General features: G+C 41.5%; 3 protein-coding genes across 6 annotated transcripts in view; 1 reads left to right on the plus strand and 2 right to left on the minus strand.

The window, feature by feature from the left end:
- The window catches only part of zfhx4 (zinc finger homeobox 4), a 106,895-nt gene that overhangs the window by 36,345 nt on the left and 47,969 nt on the right, over positions 1–22,581 (plus strand). For all 4 annotated transcript variants that reach the window (XM_026238057.1, XM_026238055.1, XM_026238054.1 and 1 more), the window contains one exon: positions 7,222–7,453. In XM_026238057.1, coding sequence (XP_026093842.1) covers positions 7,222–7,453 — 232 coding nt within the window. The remainder of the gene's footprint in view (positions 1–7,221; positions 7,454–22,581) is intronic.
- On the minus strand, positions 10,457–15,587 carry LOC113066240 (uncharacterized). Its single transcript, XM_026238059.1, has 4 exons — positions 14,638–15,587; positions 14,376–14,513; positions 13,106–14,169; positions 10,457–11,577 (listed from the first exon to the last, which is right to left on the minus strand). Exons 1-3 carry the CDS (start codon positions 15,512–15,514, stop codon positions 13,949–13,951), a joined length of 1,236 nt encoding a protein of 411 aa, XP_026093844.1. The 5' UTR covers positions 15,515–15,587; the 3' UTR covers positions 10,457–11,577; positions 13,106–13,948.
- The window catches only part of LOC113066241 (histone-lysine N-methyltransferase set-1-like), a 7,727-nt gene continuing 3,911 nt past the window's right edge, over positions 18,766–22,581 (minus strand). Inside the window, exons 3-6 of the mRNA XM_026238060.1 lie at positions 21,322–21,484; positions 20,301–20,493; positions 20,132–20,197; positions 18,766–19,949 (exon numbers count right to left, since the gene is read on the minus strand). Coding sequence (XP_026093845.1) covers positions 19,770–19,949; positions 20,132–20,197; positions 20,301–20,493; positions 21,322–21,484 — 602 coding nt within the window. The 3' untranslated portion in view covers positions 18,766–19,769. The remainder of the gene's footprint in view (positions 19,950–20,131; positions 20,198–20,300; positions 20,494–21,321; positions 21,485–22,581) is intronic.

Genomic DNA, 22,581 nt, shown 5'->3' on the forward strand with positions numbered 1-22,581 from the left:
GGTGAGCGAGGGCTCATTCTGCTCTTATCAGATACACAAGGTGTGAGATTGTCTCATCTTTGCATGTGCTCATTTAAAGGAAAGATTTCAGCCCGTAGACCATGCATCATAATTAGTCGGAATGCCACTCCTACTGTACCGGCTGAGGGTCACACGCATGCATCATCCTTTACTGTGCTTCACACCGGAGACTATGAGCTTATAGCTCTTTCTTTGCAGTAAAAACATATGCTGAGATGTAAATTTATTTTGTTGCACATTGTTCATGTTTTTTTTTAGACATAAAACAGTGTAATATTCAGAATAATTAATTGTAGTTAAATAATTTCCTAAAATTTGTAATAGTACAGTTTTTCCTGTGTTTGGAGGCAAAGCTGTCCATCACTGTTAGCTGAGCCGCTGGCACAGCTTAAACCAAAACATATTGCTAACTTTATTTGCAAATAATTCACATGGTTTTATGGATTTGCATTTTTCTAAATATTTTATTGATTATTTTATTTCATTATATTATTAAATAATTATAATTGGATTATACACACAGACATATTACTTGTATATAAACCATGTAAATAATTTAAATATATTAATCCATTAATTATTAAACGTCTGTGTATACTATTATAATTTTTATTATTTTCAGCTGTACGTTATGTGCCTTTACTTATTTGTTGTTGTAGCCTATTAAGTTATTTATTTCCAGACTCTAGTGAGACATTTCACAGAAGTCTTACTCAAAATAAAGTTGTGACTCTATTTGTAAAGAGTTTATCCAGTAATTTGCGAACCCGGTTTCGTCTCAGCTAATTGAGAAGCCCGTTTTAAGACTTTCTAATATGTTCAATTGCAGAAAAGCCAATTTTTTGTGATAGTGTGGCATGAAGATGATGGTGGAGCCTCTGGTCTTTTTCACCTTCTGATGGAGACAGGCAAAGCTGTTAAGGGTAATGGTAAGGTCAGTGGATTTAATGGGAGAGAAGTGTCCAGGCGACAGATTTTAAATCACCATAATATAAATACACCTCCATTTTCAGAGGGAGTTTGCTTTATTTTAAGGCAATTTGAGGAGCAGTCGAACAATCGTGCGTGTTTTAGCAGTGGGAAGGATTAGAGGAGTGAAGATTAAGGACTAGTTCTTAATCTTCCATATCAACTACAGAGGTGAGAGGTGATATGCAAATGGAATTTTCCATTGCTCCTGCTTCATGCTTAAGTCCAGTGATTCAATAATATAGACAAGGGGTTCATTTATCTGGCTACCAATCAGGAACAACAGGATGTCATCACCAGACTCTTTGGATTAGTTTCAAAATCTACCAAGACCTACCAAAGACATTATAAATATGTAGTCCTGTCTAGATGCAGCTCAAATATGAGCAATATGACTTAAGGATTATTTTCGCTGTTGTATATTCAAGAAGCCCGTTAACCCAGATTGTTCTTCTGCGTTAGGACCTCTGTTTGACCTTCAGCAGAGTCTGTAAGTCCAGTGAATCAGTGGGAAGAGTGTTTGATTTAGGAATACCATTGCATCAACCCTGTAGTATTTTTCATTCATTTCCTTCTGTCAAAGGAGCATTATTGCAGGCCTAATGATATATGCCAGATCAACAACATTAGCACCTTATGGAAATATTTCTCTCCACGCTTCCTTCTTCATCTGTTTACCGTTCAGAAAGAAAAGTATGAAGCCACGGCATGATTGGTTCCCAAAGCCCCGTGCGCTGTTTTCTTTAATACTGAGTGGACAGGAATTGGCGCTTACAGCGATCAATGAAATATTACGACGTGGATCAATCCCCATATTAAAATGCTAGTAAAACACATGCACTCAGACTTTGACATGATTAATACAAATGTAAATGTACATGAAAAGAAAAGCAATATTTCCAAAGGAACACACACAGAAGTTCTTTTAAGACTTTTTTTCCCGCAAACCTGCTGTCAATTCCTGGATTTATGTGTTTTTAGTGGATTTCTGTTTGAAGCACACTTTGGCTGGCCAACATTTACATGAACTGTTCCAAAGTCATGGAACAGACTTCATCGACTTATTATAAAGCCTGATTGCGAACTGTAATATTCACAGTACACTGTAGCTCCACAGAACCAGTGTCCTTGGGAAAACGGGGCGTATGTCGCCCTGTCCGGTCTGAGCGCGATTACAGTAAATGAAAGGCTGTGGATGGACGCTACAGCAGTTGCGGGTTTAGTCGTTTTGGAGAGACCCTGGGGTGTGTCCGCGCTCTCTTTCCTGCGTCTCCACAAGCCACCTCAGACGAGAGTGTGCTGCTGAAAGACACATTGTGCTAATTCACTTATTTAACTTGGCATTCATTTGCAAGGATGATTATTATTATTATATGACCTAAGCAGCTAACCATACAGCCATGCGCTGGCGGAATGTCCTAAGCCATAATTACATACGATGAACCAGACGGATTCGGAGGAAAAAATAAATAGGGGAGGCAATTTGGGGCTCTTTGATGCATTCCTTGGGATTTGTTGAGGTAGAGGAGAGGGAAAGTAGAAAAGAGATGGATTTTCGTTCTTGTTTTGTGCCTGTAGCAGAAAAGACAGTGGCCTTGCGCGCGCAGTCTCTGAATGGAATGTAGGGGGCATACCTCTCGCACAAGAATTTCGCTCAGGTTGCCAACTCCTGTGGTACCCGTGATATAACATTACATTTATGTCTCCGGGCTCAATAGCGGTTACTGGTAACATGTGTTTGGACGGTGTCAGCACTGATGGAATCGTATACCTGGCCGGCCTCCAAGTAAGCCTGGAATGTGTTTAAAATGCTTTGAGGAACAAAACAAGCTTTAGTTTATTTTTTATTTCTTTGCTCCCGGGTTCCAGAAACCGGTGGCTCATCGAAAGCATACAAACAACAACTGAAAAAAAAGGTGGTGGGAAGAAACAAAAAAATAGTGCTGATAGCCTTTATTAAAAAATGCTCAAGTACATTATCATTTCATGTGTCTTCTTTTGTTGGATTTTTTGCCTCCCACTAATGATCTGGAAAAAAGGCATTTGAATGCCCTAATTGGTTTTCGTTTAGAAACAAGATATTTTTTAACCCTTCATTTTTTTTCCTTTTCTTGTCTGAAGGAGTCTTGTCATCCTAGTAGAACGGAGTGAGTAAACATCCAGTCTCAGACAGCCCTTCTCCATATTCTGAATGCCACTAATGAGTCTGTTTTGTCACTGCAGGCTGTACAAATGAAACCAGTCTCCTACTGCCAACAGCAAACGGGCAGAGGGGAAGGCAACGAGAGGTGTTTTGTAATCATTGAAGTCAGCATAAATAAATAAGTCTCGTCAGGTTAGCGAAAAAACACGCTCCCTGGGAATTGGGGCCTAGTTTGACAGGTGATGGGGAGTCCCTGGTGCTTTGATTTGCATTGCTTTGGCAGCACGGTACGACGGCGTCTTTGCTTTAGATTCGCCCAGCTTATGCCTGATTAGAGCCCAGAGAGAGCAATGGGTGGGTGTTCCTCCTCAGTCCCCCGTGCCAAGGGTCCTGTTCGGCTGGATGTGCTCTTTGGCATGCCAAGGGGCACCCGGGAACGATAAGTTTGCTAAAATGATTGGGCCCAGTGGGGTTTCCCACTCTTGGTTTTTTGCCAAATGCTAATCTGGAACAATTACCCATCAAAGGCAAGAGCGCGGCGCTATATTGTCATAGATAGCCTCTTCGCCACCCACAACAACAGCACTTGGAGCAGTTTCAGAGATTGTCTTAGCACTTGACAGAACCACCACACAATTTATCCTCCAGCTTTCTGCTAAACCAAGTCGAGGTGAGAGAAACCACAGTCTTATTCTTTTTTATTTATTTATTTTAGTAATAAATAGGCCTTCTTTTCTTCGCTAGCAGCATCCTGACTTTTCGGTGGGCAGAATCCGTTATGGGATGCCACGAACATTTTGAACTTTGCAGGTAGTACATAATGCTTTGTGAGTCTGGCAGTACTAAAAATGGTAAACTTAAACCTCATAAATCAGAAACCCCAGGCTCAAGTCTCTGAACAGCTTGCACTGGTGCCACAGGGGTCTATAAAAGAAGGAAGAAAAATACTCATGTTCAATATAGGTCTTGAGCAAACAAAGCAGGAATGCTGATAGCGAATAAATTAATATTTTCTGGAGTTACGCAGTCTTTCAGCCTTTAAACGTAAGGCATGTCTGTTTGCATTGTATTTTATTAGGACCATATAAATGGATACTCGGCTGCGATTGTGATTCAGAATAATTTAAGATGTGCGGTCAGCCTCGTACACAGGCAACACAAATCTATTTCATATTAGTATGAAAATATTAGTGATTGAGGCTGCTAAAAGGGGCTACAACTCAGGATTAGATGCATATAAATGCAATATGAGGATATGAATGCGACAATAGCTAGCCAATAGCCCTTGAGCAAATGCTTGTTTATTAGCGATAGTTATTCATCCTAATGGGGTTTAGTCATCATGCAGAGAAAACAAATTATATTGCTGTTTTTCCCAGAAACCATCTTAAGTCTAAATGGAACATCGTGTCTTTTGTTTCACTAACCGTACGACTACCTAAGATGAATTTATGATGCAAAGGTTCCATAGACATCTGGTTCTGAATGAGGAATTAGCCTGATCTCAATTCTTTTTTTCTTTTTTTGGGAAAGGTTGAGCACAATCTCCTCTTAATTTCCAAACAGAACAAGTCTTAACATTTACATGTAGCAGTTGTCCTAAAGTCACAGGACCCTTCGAAAGGTTTATGCATCAATTGAGCCAGGTTCAAGTCTGTTTACAGGGAGGCAGTTCATACAAGTAGCCCTGCATGTCTTTGAAGGGCTTCCCTTTGGAAAGAAACAAAGATAGCTGTAATTAATGACCCGGAATCGGTGCCAAAAAGGCTTTCCTCTGACAACTTCAACTTAATTAAAGCTTAAGACGTTTCAATGGCCGCAGAGAGCCCCTTACGGAGCGTGGCCCTGCAGACTCGTGAGAAAATTCTGCCGAGTTTATGAAAGAAAAGATGTGTGTTACCACTGGTGCCATGACTCTAATCCCTGACAGTCCAGGAATCTGTTTTGTCAAAAGGGTTTTCTTTTAGCCGGCTCACACCTGCGGGCACGCCAGTACTTCCTTCAGGCTTGTAGAGGGCCGGTTTTGTGTTTTAGCGGAAGATCAGATAATAGAAGCCTCACTCTGCCTTTTGTTTTAACACATTGTTCATTAGTCTGGGAGAACTGTAGGCACACTTGATATGCTTGGCTTGCCTGGGGAATGGGGAGGGAGGAGAGACTGTTTGTAGAACTAGGGGCTTTTTATATGTGTATGGTGCAGGGGAGGCCTACTATGGCTTTGCATGGTGCACTACTGCACAATTTTAATGCAAAACTTTAGCCCAAATTAAAGTGCATAATTGTCAGCCAGGGTTGAATGCGGGAGCCCTGCTGTTTGAAACACATTAGAGCTGAATAGAACAATGCCCAAAGCTGGACAGTTCGGATTTTTCCTTCAAAGCACTGTTTTAAATACTTTCTCTCTCCTTCTGTGTCTAGCCTTGTCAGAATTCACAAGCTTAGGAAGCCCCACCAGCTCAGTGTGTGTGTGTGCGTGAGTGCTTGTCCCTAAAAAGACCAATCCAGTTTGGGTTTTGTTAGAGGCAGAGGGGGAAGGAGGCAATTCACCATATTCGTACCAGCTGACCCACTGGAAGCCAGAACTCCAAGTAAAATAAATAATTTAGGTGCAGTTTAATAGCTATAAATAGTGGCATGAGAAAGTAGCCAGGATTTCCTCTTAATCTTTAGGAAAAGTTAAAAACATTTGTGTGTGTCGATATTAAAGCTGGGTGATGGAAATAAATATACGGTTATTATTATAAATAAAAAAAATATTTTTTTAATTATTTTATTATTTTATATATATTTGTGAGCCTGGACCACAAAGCCAGTCATAAGTAGCACGGGTATATTTGTAGCAATAGCTAAAAATACATTCTATGGGTCAAAATTATTGATTTTTCATCATTAGTGATATACATTGCTAAGGACTTAATTTGGACAAATTTAAAGGTGATTTTCTCAATATTTAGATTTTTTTTCACCCTCAGATTCCAGATTTTCAAATAGTTGCATTTCGGCCAAACATTGTCCTATCCTAACAAACCATACATCACTGGAAAGCTTATTTATTCATTCATTTATTATGCATAAATCTCATTTTTTTACATAGTCACAACATATGTGTCTTTGTGTGTACATATATATATATGATTAATATAATTTAGCAAATTTTTGCAAATTGAAATTTAAAACATTTCAAAAATTTTAGAATCTGCCTTCAAAACATTAACAACCTGGTGGCAGTAAAACCACTGTGCAATTCTCACACACACATACAGAGTGGGGCCTGAGTAACAGGGGTCTTTGTGTCAGCGGAGAAGAGAGAGAGGGGCCACGCGGGGGTTTAGCTTCCACTCTCATCCACTAATGCACCACAGGCCTCTCATACGCCTGTCTATACACACACAAAGCAGCATGTGAATATTTAGACTACATAAATCTGAACTTGTGTGTGTGTGTGTGTCAGTATATGTTTAAACTGTTTCACAGCCCTCCATAGGTCTTTATGAGCAGGATGGAAGCTGAGGTGCCTCTCTCTTACCGAATAAAGCCATAGGCCTGCTTAGTTTTATAGCCAGGTCCTGGTAGATTTGTTTTCTTATCTTTATCACTGCACAGATAGTAAATTACCCTCACCAGATCCCATCTTCTTTTACCCCCTTATCCCTTTCTAAAGTTGCACAGTCCAGACTTAAAGTTAAGCTGGACTTTTTGTCGTGGTAAATTACTTGTATGTCCCGGATTATGCGATACCAGGCGGAGACACGTTGGCTCGTCTCTCCCTCTGCACCTCGCTCGCTCGCTCGCTCGCTCTCCCTCGTCTGTCTTTCCTCATCGGGCAGCCCTTCTAAAGCACTCGGCCTTGACAATCTCTCTTTGTTATCAGTATTTATGTTTAGGACAAAGCTAGAAGGAATGCATTTCATGTCGGGAGATTATTACGGGGGAAAGGAAGTATCTGTTTCATGTAGGTGCTGTCTCAGCCCGTGAAACAAACGACGGCTGTAATTTCATGTGAAGCGTATAGCCCCTAATGACTTTTCCCCTTCTCTCTCTCTCTCCCTTTCTTTCCATCTATGCTCGCACCTCCTCCCCTCCTGCAGCACTTGCAAAAACAAGAGAGTGCGTGTAACTCGGAGTCCTGCTACTACTACTGTGCGTTGTGCGACTACTCCAGCCGAGCCAAGCTGAACCTGCTGCAGCACCTCCAGTCCGTCAAGCACCAGCAGACCGAAGGCCTCCGCAAGCTGCAGCTGCACCAGCAGGGCTTTCCTCCAGACGAGGACAACCTCGCTGATATTTTCTTCGTCAAGGACTGCCCTCCGAACGAATCGGGTGAGTGCACCATTTAGCCCACTCCCATGCCGCATACCTCCTCCCTCACACCCAAACCTGGCGCACCTCTTCTTCCGATGTAAAACATGCCAGCTGCCTAATCTCCCTAAAATGAACATGTTGTTCCCATTACGGACCGTCTTTTTATATCAGTACCGCACTCGGCCCTGCACGCGGTGACATCTTTAGCAGGCATGCAGAAGGTTATGAAACTCTACCTTGGGAGGATCTCACAGTGAAATTCTTCCCCGTGGAGTGAGCTTTAATTTCCTTTCTCATGACCAAAGCGACTTGGCTTTCATTTGAAATCTTTGGAGCTGCCAGAAGCTAATAAGTGTAACAGGACTGTAAAACATTCAGAGACGCACACCAAAAAAAAAAAAAAAAAAAAAAAAGATTAATAGTTTTATTTGAGAGGGACCTGTAATTTAAAACATCAGAGCGAGTCAAGGTCCGATGTATAATAATGCCTACGTTAATGCCGCACGACCAAATGAACGCTTAACTTATTTTCGCTTTGCCTGACCTGGCCGAGGGAAACGACTAACACGTTTTCAATGGCATTCCAAAGCTGAATTAATCTCTGTTCCCCAAAGTGTCCTGTTTATATATGAACTCCAGAACCAGATGGGATTGAACGGAGAACCATATGTGAAACTTCAGCTCCAAAACTACCCTTATTGGAAATAAACGAGTGTGTTTTACATTTGGCATTAATTATATCTGGATCAAAGGTGCTTCGGAGTCTGGGTGCACCAAATGACTAGTTAGATAAATCATTATTTTGCTTTTAAAAAGACAACCTACCTCTGTTGCACACACACACACACACACACACACACATACCTACTTAACCACAATGTGAGGACGTATGACTGGAAACCCTACCTTTAGGGACACCCCTTTCTGAAGGGTCTAGAGACTAAAGAAAGATATGACTGCACTTCTGGAGAAGCTGTCATCACAAATATCACTTGATTTTATCAATAAAAGCCTTCCTTAAAGACCTGACATTTTACCATCACTTTAGGGACATTATTTTATATGTCGCTTTTGGGGACATTAAACACAAACTCTGATCAAGTCATACTTTGAGGACCATGGTGATACACAAACTCTGGTTAAGGTATACTTTCAGGACATTGTTGAGATGGTATATATTATTTATCCTAAGAAGACAGAAGTAGAATATTACAATTCAAAGTTCCAATACTGGACAGTGAAATCAAGCTAGTGCAAAGATACAGGTGTGAGAGAGTAAACTGGGTTTCTTCTTTTCAGCAAGATCACTGTAAATGAGTAGCCTACATGTTTTGTCTGATTTGTAGCTTGAGATCAAGTGTCTTTGGCTGCTCAGTTGGGGAATGACAATTAACATTCAGAAATGTTATTGACTTGACTGATTGACTATCAGAAGCAAAAGATGAACAGAATTGAGCTGAATAATAACAGTATTGTCTTTAATTTCAACTGCAAAACAGCTCTACATTAGTCATTTCATAATTGTTGACATTTGCAAGTTATTTTATGTGTGTGAAGCTCCTTTGAAACCATCTGTATTGTATAATGCGCTATAGAAATAAAACTGACTTCACTTCATGGCAGAGAACCTTTCACTGACCGAATCTGCATCCCTCTAGTTAATTTAGCATCGACTGTAAACTAATCATTATCACAAAAACATCTTAAGGAGATTTCCTCACCAGAGTCATCTTTGGCTACACACTGGGGTTTTAAGACATTAGGCATGTTCCTCTGTAAAGTGTAGTAATTGTCAAAAAAACTCTATACAAATAAAAATAGTGATACACACTCCGATTAAATGACCCTTTGGGGACTCTAGCGACACACACACATTCCGATTAAATGACTCTTTGGGGACTCTAGCGACACACACACATTCCGATTAAATGACCCTTTGGGGATTCTAGTGACACACACACACTCCGATTAAATGACCCTTTGGGGATTCTAGTGACACACACACACTCCGATTAAATGACCCTTTGGGGATTCTAGTGACACACACACATTCCGATTAAATGACCCTTTGGGGACTCTAGTGACACACACACACTCCGATTAAATGACCCTTTGGGGATTCTAGTGACACACACACACTCCGATTAAATGACCCTTTGGGGATTCTAGTGACACACACACACTCCGATTAAATGACCCTTTGGGGATTCTAGTGACACACACACACTCCGATTAAATGACCCTTTGGGGATTCTAGTGACACACACACATTCCGATTAAATGACCCTTTGGGGACTCTAGTGACACACACACACTCCGATTAAATGACCCTTTGGGGATTCTAGTGACACACACACACTCCGATTAAATGACCCTTTGGGGACTCTAGCGACACACACACATTCCGATTAAATGACCCTTTGGGGACTCTAGTGACACACACACATTCCGATTAAATGACCCTTTGGGGACTCTAGTGACACACACACACTCCGATTAAATGACCCTTTGGGGACTCGAGTGACACACACACTCCGATTAAATGACCCTTTGGGGACTCTAGTGACACACACACACTCCGATTAAATGACCCTTTGGGGACTCGAGTGACACACACACTCCGATTAAATGACCCTTTGGGGACTCGAGTGACACACACACACTCCGATTAAATGACCCTTTGGGGACTCTAGTGACACACACACTCCAATTGAACGACTCATTGGGGACTCAGGTGACACACACTCCGATTAAATGACCCTTTGGGGACTCAAGTGACACACACACTCCAATTAAATGACTCTTTGGGGACTCGAGTGACACACACACTCCGATTAAATGACCCTTTGGGGACTCAAGTGACACACACACTCCAATTAAATGACTCTTTGGGGACTCGAGTGACACACACACTCCGATTAAATGACTCTTTGGGGACTCGAGTGACACACACACTCCGATTAAATGACTCTTTGGGGACTCGAGTGACACACACACTCCGATTAAATGACCCTTTGGGGACTCGAGTGACACACACACTCCGATTAAATGACTCTTTGGGGACTCGAGTGACACACACACTCCGATTAAATGACTCTTTAATATTAACAGTCTTGGACACATTGTGTTGAAAGTGCACATTGCAGTTAATGACAGAACTTCAAAAAAATTTTTTTTTTTAAAGAACAACAATGAAAAATCAATTAACTTGGAGGTGGGAATGATTCTCAGTGCCCAACTATCCTCTGTACTTCCTCCATCCACCCTTCTTCAAAATCTCTCTACTTCCTCCTTTACTTCCTCCCTCTTTAACTCTACTCCTCCCTCTTTTTACCCTCTTTACTCCTCCCTCTCTATCCTCTTTAACTCTACTCCTCCCTCTTCACTCCTCCCTCTCTCTATCCTATTTAACTCTACTCCTCACTCTTTTTACCCGCTTTACTCCTCCCTCTCTTTATCCTCTTTACATTTACTCCCTCTATTCCTCCCTTATATTAGCTGTGCTGGACATGGGCTGTGGCTGGATGTTACCGATTGGTGAGAGTTGCCGTGTGCAGACGAGAGAAGCTGAAAACTGAGATGTGATGTCAGACACTTTCTGCTTCCTGTAGTGATGCTCAGGCTAAGTTTGCATACTTTACCACAGCTGAAGTGGAATAAACGCATTATTTTCCAAATACAGATATTTCAGAGACATTTTCATTCAATACATGCACTACTGTTTGTACAAGAATAAAGTTCAAAATAAGCCTAAATACCAGTGAAGTGGGGTCTACATTGTTTTATTTGTTTTATTTTGATAAACATTTATCGCAACTATGTGAAAAGAGCTTTTACTGTTATAAAGAACAGATGTGATCCTTAGTGGAACTGAAGGTGTGAGAAGAGACATGAAACACACGTGATCGTTGTCAAGCGGTGTACTCTGCCAATCGTGGATTAGCTGTGTCATCATCAGAGCTCGTGAGTCGCTCTAGAGAATCTGCTCTATCTGAGTCCTCCTGCTCTCCAATCACTCTAGTTGTACTCTGTTGCCTTATGGCACAGCAAGGGCGTCGCTGTCTCTCCTCCCTCTTTACGTACCCTTTACATGCTCTCCTCCCTCTTTACATGCTCTCCTCCCTCTTTACATGCTCTCCTCCCTCTTTACATGCTCTCCTCCCTCTTTACATGCTCTCCTCCCTCTTTACGTCCCCTTTACATTCTCTCCTCCCTCTTTACATGCTCTCCTCCCTCTTTACGTCCCCTTTACATTCTCTCCTCCCTCTTTACGTTCCCTTTACATGCTCTCCTCCCTCTTTACGTCCCCTTTACATGCTCTCCTCCCTCTTTACGTTCCCTTTACATGCTCTCCTCCCTCTTTACGTTCCCTTTGCATTCTCCCCTCCCTCTTTCGTCTCCTTTAAATTCTCCCCTCCCTCTTTACATCCCCTTTACATTCTCCCCTCCCTCTTTACGTCCCCTTTACATTCTCCCCTCCCTCTTTACGTCCCCTTTACATTCTCCCCTCCCTCTTTACGTCCCCTTTACATGCTCTCCTACTTTACATCCTTTACGTTCCCTTTACATTCTCTCCTCCCTCATTACGTCCCCGTTACATTCTCTCCTCCCACTTTACGTCCCCTTTACATTCTCTCCTCCCTCTTTATGTCCCCTTTACATTCTCCCCTCCCTCTTTACGTCCCCTTTACATGCTCTCCTACTTTACGTCCTTTACATTCCCTTTACATTCTCTCCTCCCTCATTACGTCCCCGTTACATTCTCTCCTCCCACTTTACGTCCCCTTTACATTCTCTCCTCCCTCTTTACGTCCCCGTTACATTCTCTCCTCCCACTTTACGTCCCCTTTACATTCTCTCCTACCTCTTTACGTCCCCTTTACATTCTCTCCTCCCTCTTTACGTCCCCTTTACATTCTCTCCTCCCACTTTACGTCCCCTTTACATTCTCTCCTCCCTCTTTACGTCCCCTTTACATTCTCTCCTCCCTCTTTACGTCCCCGTTACATTCTCTCCTCCCTCTTTACGTCCCCGTTACATTCTCTCCTCCCTCTTTACGTCCCCTTTACATTCTCTCCTCCCTCTTTACGTCCCCGTTACATTCTCTCCTCCCACTTTACGTCCCCGTTACATTCTCTCCTCCCTCTTTACGTCCCCTTTACATTCTCTCCTCCCTCTTTACGTCCCCTTTACATTCTCTCCTCCCTCTTTACGTCCCCTTTACATTCTCTCCTCCCTCTTTACGTCCCCTTTACATTCTCTCCTCCCACTTTACGTCCCCTTTACATTCTCTCCTACCTCTTTACGTCCCCTTTACATTCTCTCCTACCTCTTTACGTCCCCTTTACATTCTCTCCTCCCACTTTACGTCCCCTTTACATTCTCTCCTACCTCTTTACGTCCCCTTTACATTCTCTCCTACCTCTTTACGTCCCCTTTACATTCTCTCCTCCCTCTTTACGTCCCCTTTACATTCTCTCCTACCTCTTTACGTCCCCTTTACATTCTCTCCTCCCACTTTACGTCCCCTTTACATTCTCTCCTCCCTCTTTACGTCCCCTTTACATTCTCTCCTCCCACTTTACGTCCCCTTTACATTCTCTCCTACCTCTTTACGTCCCCTTTACATTCTCTCCTACCTCTTTACGTCCCCTTTACATTCTCTCCTACCTCTTTACGTCCCCTTTACATTCTCTCCTCCCACTTTACGTCCCCTTTACATTCTCTCCTCCCTCTTTACGTTGGTATTTAGGCTTATGTTGAACTTTATTCTTGTACAAACAGACACTGTATCAAGCAGTGCATGTATTGAATGAAAATGTCTCCAAAATATCTGTGTATTTGGAAAATAATGCATTTTTTCTACTTCAGCTGTGGTAAAGTATGCAAACAGCGCGAGCGTCTCTTAATTTTAATGTCTACACCTTTATCTTAATTTCTTTTAATTTAGTTCCATTTCTTACGAAAAGAGCATAATGTGCAAAGTGTTGAAGTGTTTGTGCCTCCCTACAAACCACCCTTTCTTTTAGGAGTCGTGATCCTGTTCCGCACATAATTTTTCACACCAGTCCATGTTCCCTGCTTCAAAGCTTCTGGCTCTGCATCACTACAGGAAGCAGAAAGTGTCTGACATCACATCTCAGTTTTCAGCTTCTCTCGTCTGCACACATTAACTCTCACCAATCGGTTACATCCAGCCATAGCCCATGTCCAGCACAGCTATTCACTCTTCCCTTTTTTATCATCTTTACATTCTCTCCTCCCTCTATGACAGAAATATCAAAAAGTTTAACATGACATTTCATCCAACTATATTGTAACTGAACAAAGAAAATTGACTCTTACTATCCTCTACTTCTTCATTAACCTTCTTATACTCTAACTTTTCACTTTATATTCTGTTTCATTCCATCCACAAAATATTTCTACACCTTTATCCTCATTTCTTTTAATTTAGCTCCATTTCCTACAAAAAGAGCATAATGTGCAAAGTGCTGAAGTGTTTGTGCCTTCCTACAAACCACCCTTTCTTTTAAGAGTCGTGATCCTGTTCCGCACATAATTTTTCACACCAGTCCATGTTCGCTGCTTCAAAGCTTCTGGCTCTGCGTGAATGCATCTTTCACAGTCTTGCTTACCAGGAACTTTGCATGTCTTGATGAAACTCATCATGTGTCTCTCTACTGCTTTTACCTCACTGTCCTCCCATTTCTTTTTTGGAGCATTTGAAGAACCTATGAAATAATTAAAAAGTAAATTCTCATTACACATTCTCATTACAACTAAATCGGTGAGTAAAGAGCAAATCAAGACTGTGTTCCCAATGCATAATTTTTTTTTTAATTTGTCTGGATATTGCTGCATGGAGCTAATTCATGTTTATTTGATTACTGTTTTATTTGATTACTGATTGTTTGTGCAATGTAGAGATTTTTCTTACCTTGATCCTCCTGTGAAACAGCTTGTTCAGATTGAACAGGTTGATCAGTCTGTACTGGTGCTGGTGCTGTCGTCTGAGATAGGTCACTGGAATCCTCCTCATCACTTGACATGGAATCACCTTGGGCCTCAAGTTGCTCTTAATAATTAATTAACGAAAAATGAACACTTTATTGCTTATACCTAGTATCTGTGACATAAATATATACATTGTTTTGTAAATATGTACAGCACAGATACACACAGAGCATGTATACTCATACCATTTGGGTCGATTTCAATGTCATCAAGTTTCTTTCCTTTGTAGTCAGACAGTGTTCCTTTCTCCATGGCCATTAGGACTTTACTCATTTTTGCCAGCTGCAGTGTTCCCTCTGGTAACCGATAATACTGTCTGTGGATTCTGATATCGTGACCAAGGAAATCAGCCAGTTGATCTGCTTCATTCTCATTAAGGTTAAGAATTTTAGACATGGTTGCTATGTGTTTCCTAAGCCTAGTTGATGACAGTGCATCAGGGTTCTTTATGCCACATTCGCAAGCAGCTTTGTTGATGCACTCTCCTCCTCTGTAGGCAGACATTGCTCCACATCTAGCAAACATAAAGGGATTCTCTGCTGGAACACCACAAAGCTCACGCGTTTCAACAAGCAGCTCCATGGCAGAAACCATGGAAGGCTTGAGGAGCACAGGAACCTTTCTCCCTCGTTTACCACGGATCTCAACTCTTGAGAAGTGCAGACACAGCTTCCTCTCAAACTCAGACAGACAGATGGCAATGTCTTCGTGTAGCTCAGAAGAATCCCTGCTTTTAAAAGCTGACAAAAGCATCCGGGATACCTCACCTTCTCTCCTTCGGTTGAACAGGATGACCTGGGACAGCGTGACCTTGGCTAGAGCAGCGTAGCTGTCAGCAGAAGGGCAAGATCTGAGCTTACTTAGGAGCTCATTGTGTTTCTTTTCAAGATGTGTGTGCAGGACTTTGACATCCTGAGTGAAAGGAATGATCTGTGGTGTGTTCCACTTGGCTTCTTTCAATGTAGTTATAGCACCAGCAGAAATGTACTCATTCCACCTTGCCTGGTGTATTTTCCTGAAGTCTCGGGCACACTCAGCATGCTCATGATCTCCATACATCATGGCATTGCTCTCAACAATGCTAGATATCTTGTTTAAAGAATGCCCAAGTTTGAGAGCTAAAGAAGGAATGCGGTAGGAGTTTTTCTCTTCATCATAGCCAGATACAACTTTAACAGCTGCTATGACATGTTTGAAGTTAGTTGGTATGATGAAGTCTACCATTGTTCTCAGTGGGGTAATCTTCCTTGCTTCAAGAAGAAGTCTGCCTACTTCTCTCATCTTCTGTCTGATGTAGTCATGTTTGGTCACATCAGACCCCATCCTGTTGAACATGTGCTCCCCCAGCTGCATGATGCATCTGTCAGTATGAACTACACGCGAAACTTCATCATAGTTCATAAAGGAGAGTACTTTCTTGAATCCTTTGCTCACTTCTAAGCCCACTGGTGTGTTTAGAGCACACAGGGATCGAACTCTTTTCCTGCCCTGGGCATCCTCATTTTTTGGTTTCAGGGGACAGTTTTTGATATGTTTCCAAAGGCTACGCTTGTTATAAAGCCCTTGGCAGTAAATGCAGTGAATAAATTCATTGGCTCTTTGACTATTTTTTGGACGGTAGCAGGCAATCATCTCCCCATGTCCTTGTCTCACCACATCGGTGTTGTGGGCAAAGTTGCCCCTTTTTCTAAGGAGGTTTAACTGGACTCGTCTTTCTTTGGAATGTTTTGGAAATGCTACTGCCTTTACAACCCCCACTTCGTTGCGATGGACAAATTCAAGGTGTCTGGCCATTTTTGAATATGGCTTAGAGCAATAAAGGCAATACTGCTTTTTGTTGTACGTCTTGCGTTCCTGCTTTGGTGATGGCATTGACTGAATAAAAGTCTTATCACCAGACGAGGTGTTTGTCTCTTTAGATTGGCATTTCATCTTTTTAGGTGATGGTGCGGTCATACATTGATCAGATAAACTACCTGCCTCTTTGGGAGATGTTGGATGTATCAAAGCACTTTTGACCATGTCATGTCCAGAAGAACTACCATCCGAATCATCTGAGCTGATTTTTGGTATATAGTCAACATCGCTGTAGTCTGTGACATCGCTGTAGTCTGTATCACAGACGGCACTTCCTGAATACTGAATGAGAGAATTTAACACTTACTCAAATAGTACAAAATGTTTTTTTTTTTTTTCAATTATATATTTTAGTGATCACACGAGTACACCACTGGCAGAATCTAATGGAACAGGTAGTATTTGGGCATAGTGGGTATGGCAGTGGATCATGTAACATTACGTTTCATCATTTGCCGATACTGGCAAGCAAAGCCATAATTATGCAAAAAATATTGAGCGTATAAATGATCACATGGCAAGTGACATACCTGTCTTTTTCTTGATGGCCTTAAAGAGGATATCTGGAAGAGGGGAAATACAAACAAATATAAATAATATTTTATTTCATATAATTTATTGTAAGATTTACCAGTCCAAAAATGAATCTACCCACCTTCCTTAATGAGAGGGTCTCAGACGCCTGTGATGAGTGAACCACAGGTGTTGATGCAGCACAAGGTGAAGATAAGGGTGGAGCAGGAGAAGATGAGGATGATGAGGGCTGCACATGAGAAGGTGATGAGGGCTGCGCAGGCGAGGATGAGGATGATGAGGGCTGCACATGAGAAGGTGATGAGGGCTGCGCAGGCGAGGATGAGGATGATGAGGGCTGCACATGAGAAGGCGATGAGGGCTGCACATGAGAAGGTGATGAGGGCTGCGCAGGCGAGGATGAGGATGATGAGGGCTGCACATGAGAAGGCGATGAGGGCTGCACATGAGAAGGTGATGAAGGCTGCGCAGGCGAGGATGAGGATGATGAGGGCTGCACATGAGAAGGTGATGAGGGCTGCGCAGGTGAGGATGAGGATGATGAGGGCTGCACATGAGAAGGTGATGAGGGCTGCGCAGGCGAGGATGAGGATGATGAGGGCTGCACATGAGAAGGCGATGAGGGCTGCACATGAGAAGGTGATGAGGGCTGCGCAGGCGAGGATGAGGATGATGAGGGCTGCACATGAGAAGGCGATGAGGGCTGCACATGAGAAGGTGATGAAGGCTGCGCAGGCGAGGATGAGGATGATGAGGGCTGCACATGAGAAGGCGATGAGGGCTGCACATGAGAAGGTGATGAAGGCTGCGCAGGCGAGGATGAGGATGATGAGGGCTGCACATGAGAAGGTGATGAGGGCTGCGCAGGCGAGGATGAGGATGATGAGGGCTGCACATGAGAAGGCGATGAGGGCTGCACATGAGAAGGTGATGAAGGCTGCGCAGGCGAGGATGATGAGGGCTGCGCATGAGAAGGTGATGAAGGCTGCACAGGCGAGGTTGAAGGTGACATGGGTGGCGCAGGTGGTGTTGACGGTGATGAGGACAGGGCAGGAGGGCATGAGGTTGATAAGGCCATTATAGAGGTGAACAAAGCACAGGGTGCCGATGAAGAGGGTGCATCAGATGTGGATGCGACTGAGGATGACTGTAACAGTCTTGATTGGAACTGCTTCTGCAGATGTAATAAGAGGAATTTAGCTTAAACAAGAATAAAATGTACTTTAACAATATTGAAAACTGTGGCATCCATATAAGACAAGAACAAACACACTGTAAGGGTGATCAAAAAATAAACAAACATGTTTTGCACATTTCAAAGCAAAGATCATTAATAAAATAAAAAACTCTAACCAAACATTTATACAAACTTTACATACAAATTGTGACAAAAGTCACATTAATAGTTACATTGGTTCAGACATTAAAACACTGAACCAATAACTAGTTAAAGGATTAGTTCACTATATAATTAATTTCCTGATTTCCTATCTGCTTGCCTTAGCTTGATTCAAAACAGTAAGCTTGTAATAATATTTTTAATTCCAGTGGTACTGGTGTATTTCCGCGTGAATTTCAAGCATTTTTTGCGTCATTACGTCACTTCTGTACACATAGAGAAGGATTTTCGGCTTATTGGATATATTGCGTGTGAGGATGTTGGAGGTGGAGATTTATATCCATTTCTCACAGCAATTGATATAATTAAACGTATTAATTTGATGGCAGATCCAGAAAGGTTCAAACGACAATCACCAGTGACAACTGAGATTCACCCGTTGTAAAATGCAAAAGACTTGGACTTTGGAGTGGCTACAGAAAAAAAGAGACTGGCCACCTGGCCCACACGAAAACAAGGATAAATATCTGAAGGGCCTTAAATGTAGTCACACAATGCTGATGTTGTTAACATTAACAATTTGAGAACAAAGTATAGTTTGCACGGTTTGATGTGATATGATAATTGATAAGCGATTGTTAGATTTAAAGGTGGGGTATGTAATTGTCTTTTTTGTCCATTTTTTCAAAATCACTTGAAATCCTATTCCTAACCCACTTACAGCCACTGAGTTAGAAGCACTGAAATGAGAATTAGGCAATTTAATCATCTGTGGAATGGGCAGGATTTGGAAAAACTCCAGCCAATCATTTCCAAAACTACCTAGAATCATTAGACAGTAACTGTGTCAATCAAACGGTCGTAACATACCCCCTCCCCATCGTGTCCATGTTCTTCGAATGGGTGGAGTCAAAGGAAAGAAGGTAAGGCCATTTGAGTTGTGTAATTTTAAAATCTGCCGGCCGTTTTGCAAATCACATACCCCACCTTTCATCAGCGCGATTCACTGCAAAGCTTTTTTTACCCTTAGTTGGTCAGAACAAAAGTGGATGTTACTTGTTCCAGTGTCATTTTCCGGTGAACATTCTTCTGTTGGTCATGACTCATACTTCCAAAAAGTATAATCTGTCATTGCAAATGACAGTATCCACACCGACGCGATGTGATTGACAGCAGCACATTCTCCTCAAAACATAGGATTCATTCGCGCTGTGCCGTGTTAAAGCACAACCCATGTAAAGTTGATAGTTCCACGAATGACTGCAATTGCAGATTTCGAACAGAAATGGCGACAAAGACGAAAAACTAGGACTGCAGCGTTAAATAATTTCTTGTTTGTTTTTTTTAATTGTGAGTAGATAAATACATTTCAAATGACACGGGTGCTGGATGAAGTCGATATGCACCTACAAATCAACTAAAACCAAACCATTCTATGGTTTGCCAGCAATAAAGATATTTTCTATTTGAACACCTGAGCACCAGCTAATAGTGGTTGACTGTGTTGCGTGTTCATTATTTTGGGGGCGGAGCAATGAAGGGAGGGGTCTGTTTGTTTGGGTGTCGATTTCAAATATTAAGTGTTTTTCAGAAAACACTTATTGCATTTTTAACTAGCTGGCAGTAAACATCAGTAGATAGTTGTTGCATGTTTAAGATGGTTACCGTTTTATTCCTTGATGTTCTTGCTTTGCCTGACTGCTTATGAGGACCATTGCTGTTTACCTTGTCCAGTTCAGGAGAGGAAACAGAAGCTGCACAATGGGGCTAGATGTCAGAAAAGAAACCAATGAATATCAAAATATCAGAATATTTGTAAAGGACAAAAAAACTTGTTAATGTTCATTCCTCTAGCTGTCCTATACTTTATATATCATTCCACACACAACTCTATGCTGAGAGAGTCAATAATATAGAATAATGATACAGATGTTTTAAAGTGGACTTACGGATTTATGCAGGCGCAAACTACTGGCTGGCTTTTTATCAGTGGATTCTGATGCTTTATTCAAAGTCTTGAGAAATATGAGACCACAATCACATGGTAACTAATCAGAATTAGAGTAAAAAATTATCATGAATTACTGATCAATCTCTTTAGCATTTTATTGATAATACCTTGACTCGCCATGGCCAATCTGAGTCTCCATAATTGTAAGTGATTTCCTCTCCTGGTAGAATGTCTCGTACAGCAAACAGACACAGGTGAGGTTTTCTGCTCACTTCAACGGTTCTCATTTTGCAAGTAGGATTTCTGGTCTCATCGTTTGCAAGTCTTCCCAAAGACGAGTCTTCTTTAGATGCATCCATGCTATAAAAACATAAAATGAACACTCAATACTTATAATCTTAGTATATATGCTAAACATGTACAGTTATTTTTACAAGTGGTTCTGAACCCCAGTCCTGGGAACCCACCACTCTGCATATGCTGTATGTCTCGTGTTTTAATCCACCTGATTGAGATGAGGAGTTCTTCATCAGAACATGGCTCTATGAACTCATCTGAGTGCATCAGGTGAAGGAGACATACAGAACCTGCAGAGGAGGGTCTCAGAACCACTGATCTATATGATAGTGTACTGCAATGTATGGTAATGTACAGCTCTCAGATAAAAGCATCTAAAAGTTACCATGTTGTTCTCTTTAGGGAATACAGGGGGAATTTTTTTTGATGACTCAAAGAAACTACACTCCGTACTCTATGTCAGTTCATGGTGAATTTGAAGTATTAGGGTGTGTTCACATCTGGCATGTTTTTTTAGGCTGTTAATGTGGTTCATCTGAATAAATGTGAAAGCTGCTATTTGAAACCTGGTGCGACCAAACAAGCGGACCGAGACGCTGAAAGGAAGGGTTTCAGTTGGCTTCCAAATGAACTCTGGTGCAGTTCAAATGAAATATGAACATAACATGGACCAGAGACATGTAAATAAACCAAAAACAGGAATATGTGACCCTAAAAAGGACAGACTGGTCAATCATAACTTAGGTTCAACGATAGAAATGCCAATCTGAACACTAAGCGTATCCGGACCAAAAGAAACGAGCGAACAGAACTACAGGCATGAACTAAGTATCTTACAGTTCCAGATATTTTAGCATACCTACTACATCAATCCAACAGTTCTGTACTCACCACCAATTTTTGCCATGCCACTGAAAATCAAACAGGAACGTGTTCTCAGCTTCAGTGTAGTGTTCAGTTCGGTCCAGACTCTCCTGTGAACTCAGAAGTTCACCTCTGTATTCAAGAACAAAATCACCTCTGAAAAAAGCTCCAGTGGTGAAAACTCCACGCCCTGAAGAGGAGAAATACATTAGCTTCAGTTTCTTTAATGTCAAATATTATTTTGATTCTTACTAAAAGTTCTCTACCATATGATGTACATTATATGATGTAGAAGGGAAATTACTGAAGGAAAATAGTCAGCCAGGCTAATCTCAAAGCATGCTTTGCTTTTCATACTTTTAAGTCTTAAAATTATACAGTTAAAATTACATACATTTTCTTACACAAACAATATGATCATGGCTATATATTGTTTAGAACAGAGTGCCGCAGTGATGACGTATTTTTGAAGGGCAACCCGGTAGTTCACCTCACCTAGTTCCCTCCACAAAAACCTTATAGGATTTTAGAACCCTATAGAAAATCCATATCCTTGTGTAATATATATAATGTTTCTACATTCTTGTAATGTATGTTTGACTGATTGTGTGCCTTTATAAGTAAATCAGGTTAATGACGTCAAAAGCAAACCATATGTGTATCTGACTTTGTGTATTTCATATGTCATGTCACTTGTGATGTTAAATAAAGCCCAAGAGTATTCCAGAATATCAGTGGGAATCTTACAGACTCATATTCTCCTCTCATCCAGTATCGGATGCAGGATTTTGACTGTACCACCTCTGCATGAGATGAGAACACATTTTAAGAGTTTCTTGGGTAGAGAAAACGCTTGCTCTCTCTGGATGTGCTTAAATCCACAATAAGGACACTTTCCTGTCACACATCACACATGCTCACTTCAATAAGCCACAGAACACAGGTTAAAGGGATAGTTTACCCAAAAATGAAATTTCTTTCAGTAATTACTCACCCTCATGTTGTTCCAAACCCGTAAAACCTTCGTTCATCTTCGGAACACAAATTAAGATATTTTTGATGAAATCTGAGAGCTGGATCACTCTCCATAGACTTCCAAGGGACTGAAACTTGTTGGCCCAGAAAAGTTATTAAAGAGATCATTAATATAGTCCAAGTGACTACAGTGGCTCAGTCTTAAGTTTATCAAGCGACGAGAATACTTTTGTGCGCAAAAAATAAATAAAAATAACGACTTTATTCCACTATTCATTTCCTTCTCTCTGGGCCTCGAGTGAGTTCACGTAA

The sequence above is a fragment of the Carassius auratus genome, chromosome 49 (genome assembly GCF_003368295.1).
Source record: "Carassius auratus strain Wakin chromosome 49, ASM336829v1, whole genome shotgun sequence".
Lineage (NCBI taxonomy): Eukaryota > Metazoa > Chordata > Actinopteri > Cypriniformes > Cyprinidae > Carassius > Carassius auratus.

Coding starts and splice junctions, on each gene's coding strand:
- LOC113066240 (XM_026238059.1), bottom strand. CDS start 15,514: ATGATGTATGGAGATCATGAGCATGCTGAGTGTGCCCGAGACTTCAGG. Junction 14,514..14,637: donor CATTGAAATCGACCCAAATG/GTATGAGTATAC, acceptor TTAATTATTAAG/AGCAACTTGAGGCCCAAGGT. Junction 14,170..14,375: donor TGTTTCACAGGAGGATCAAG/GTAAGAAAAATC, acceptor ATTATTTCATAG/GTTCTTCAAATGCTCCAAAA.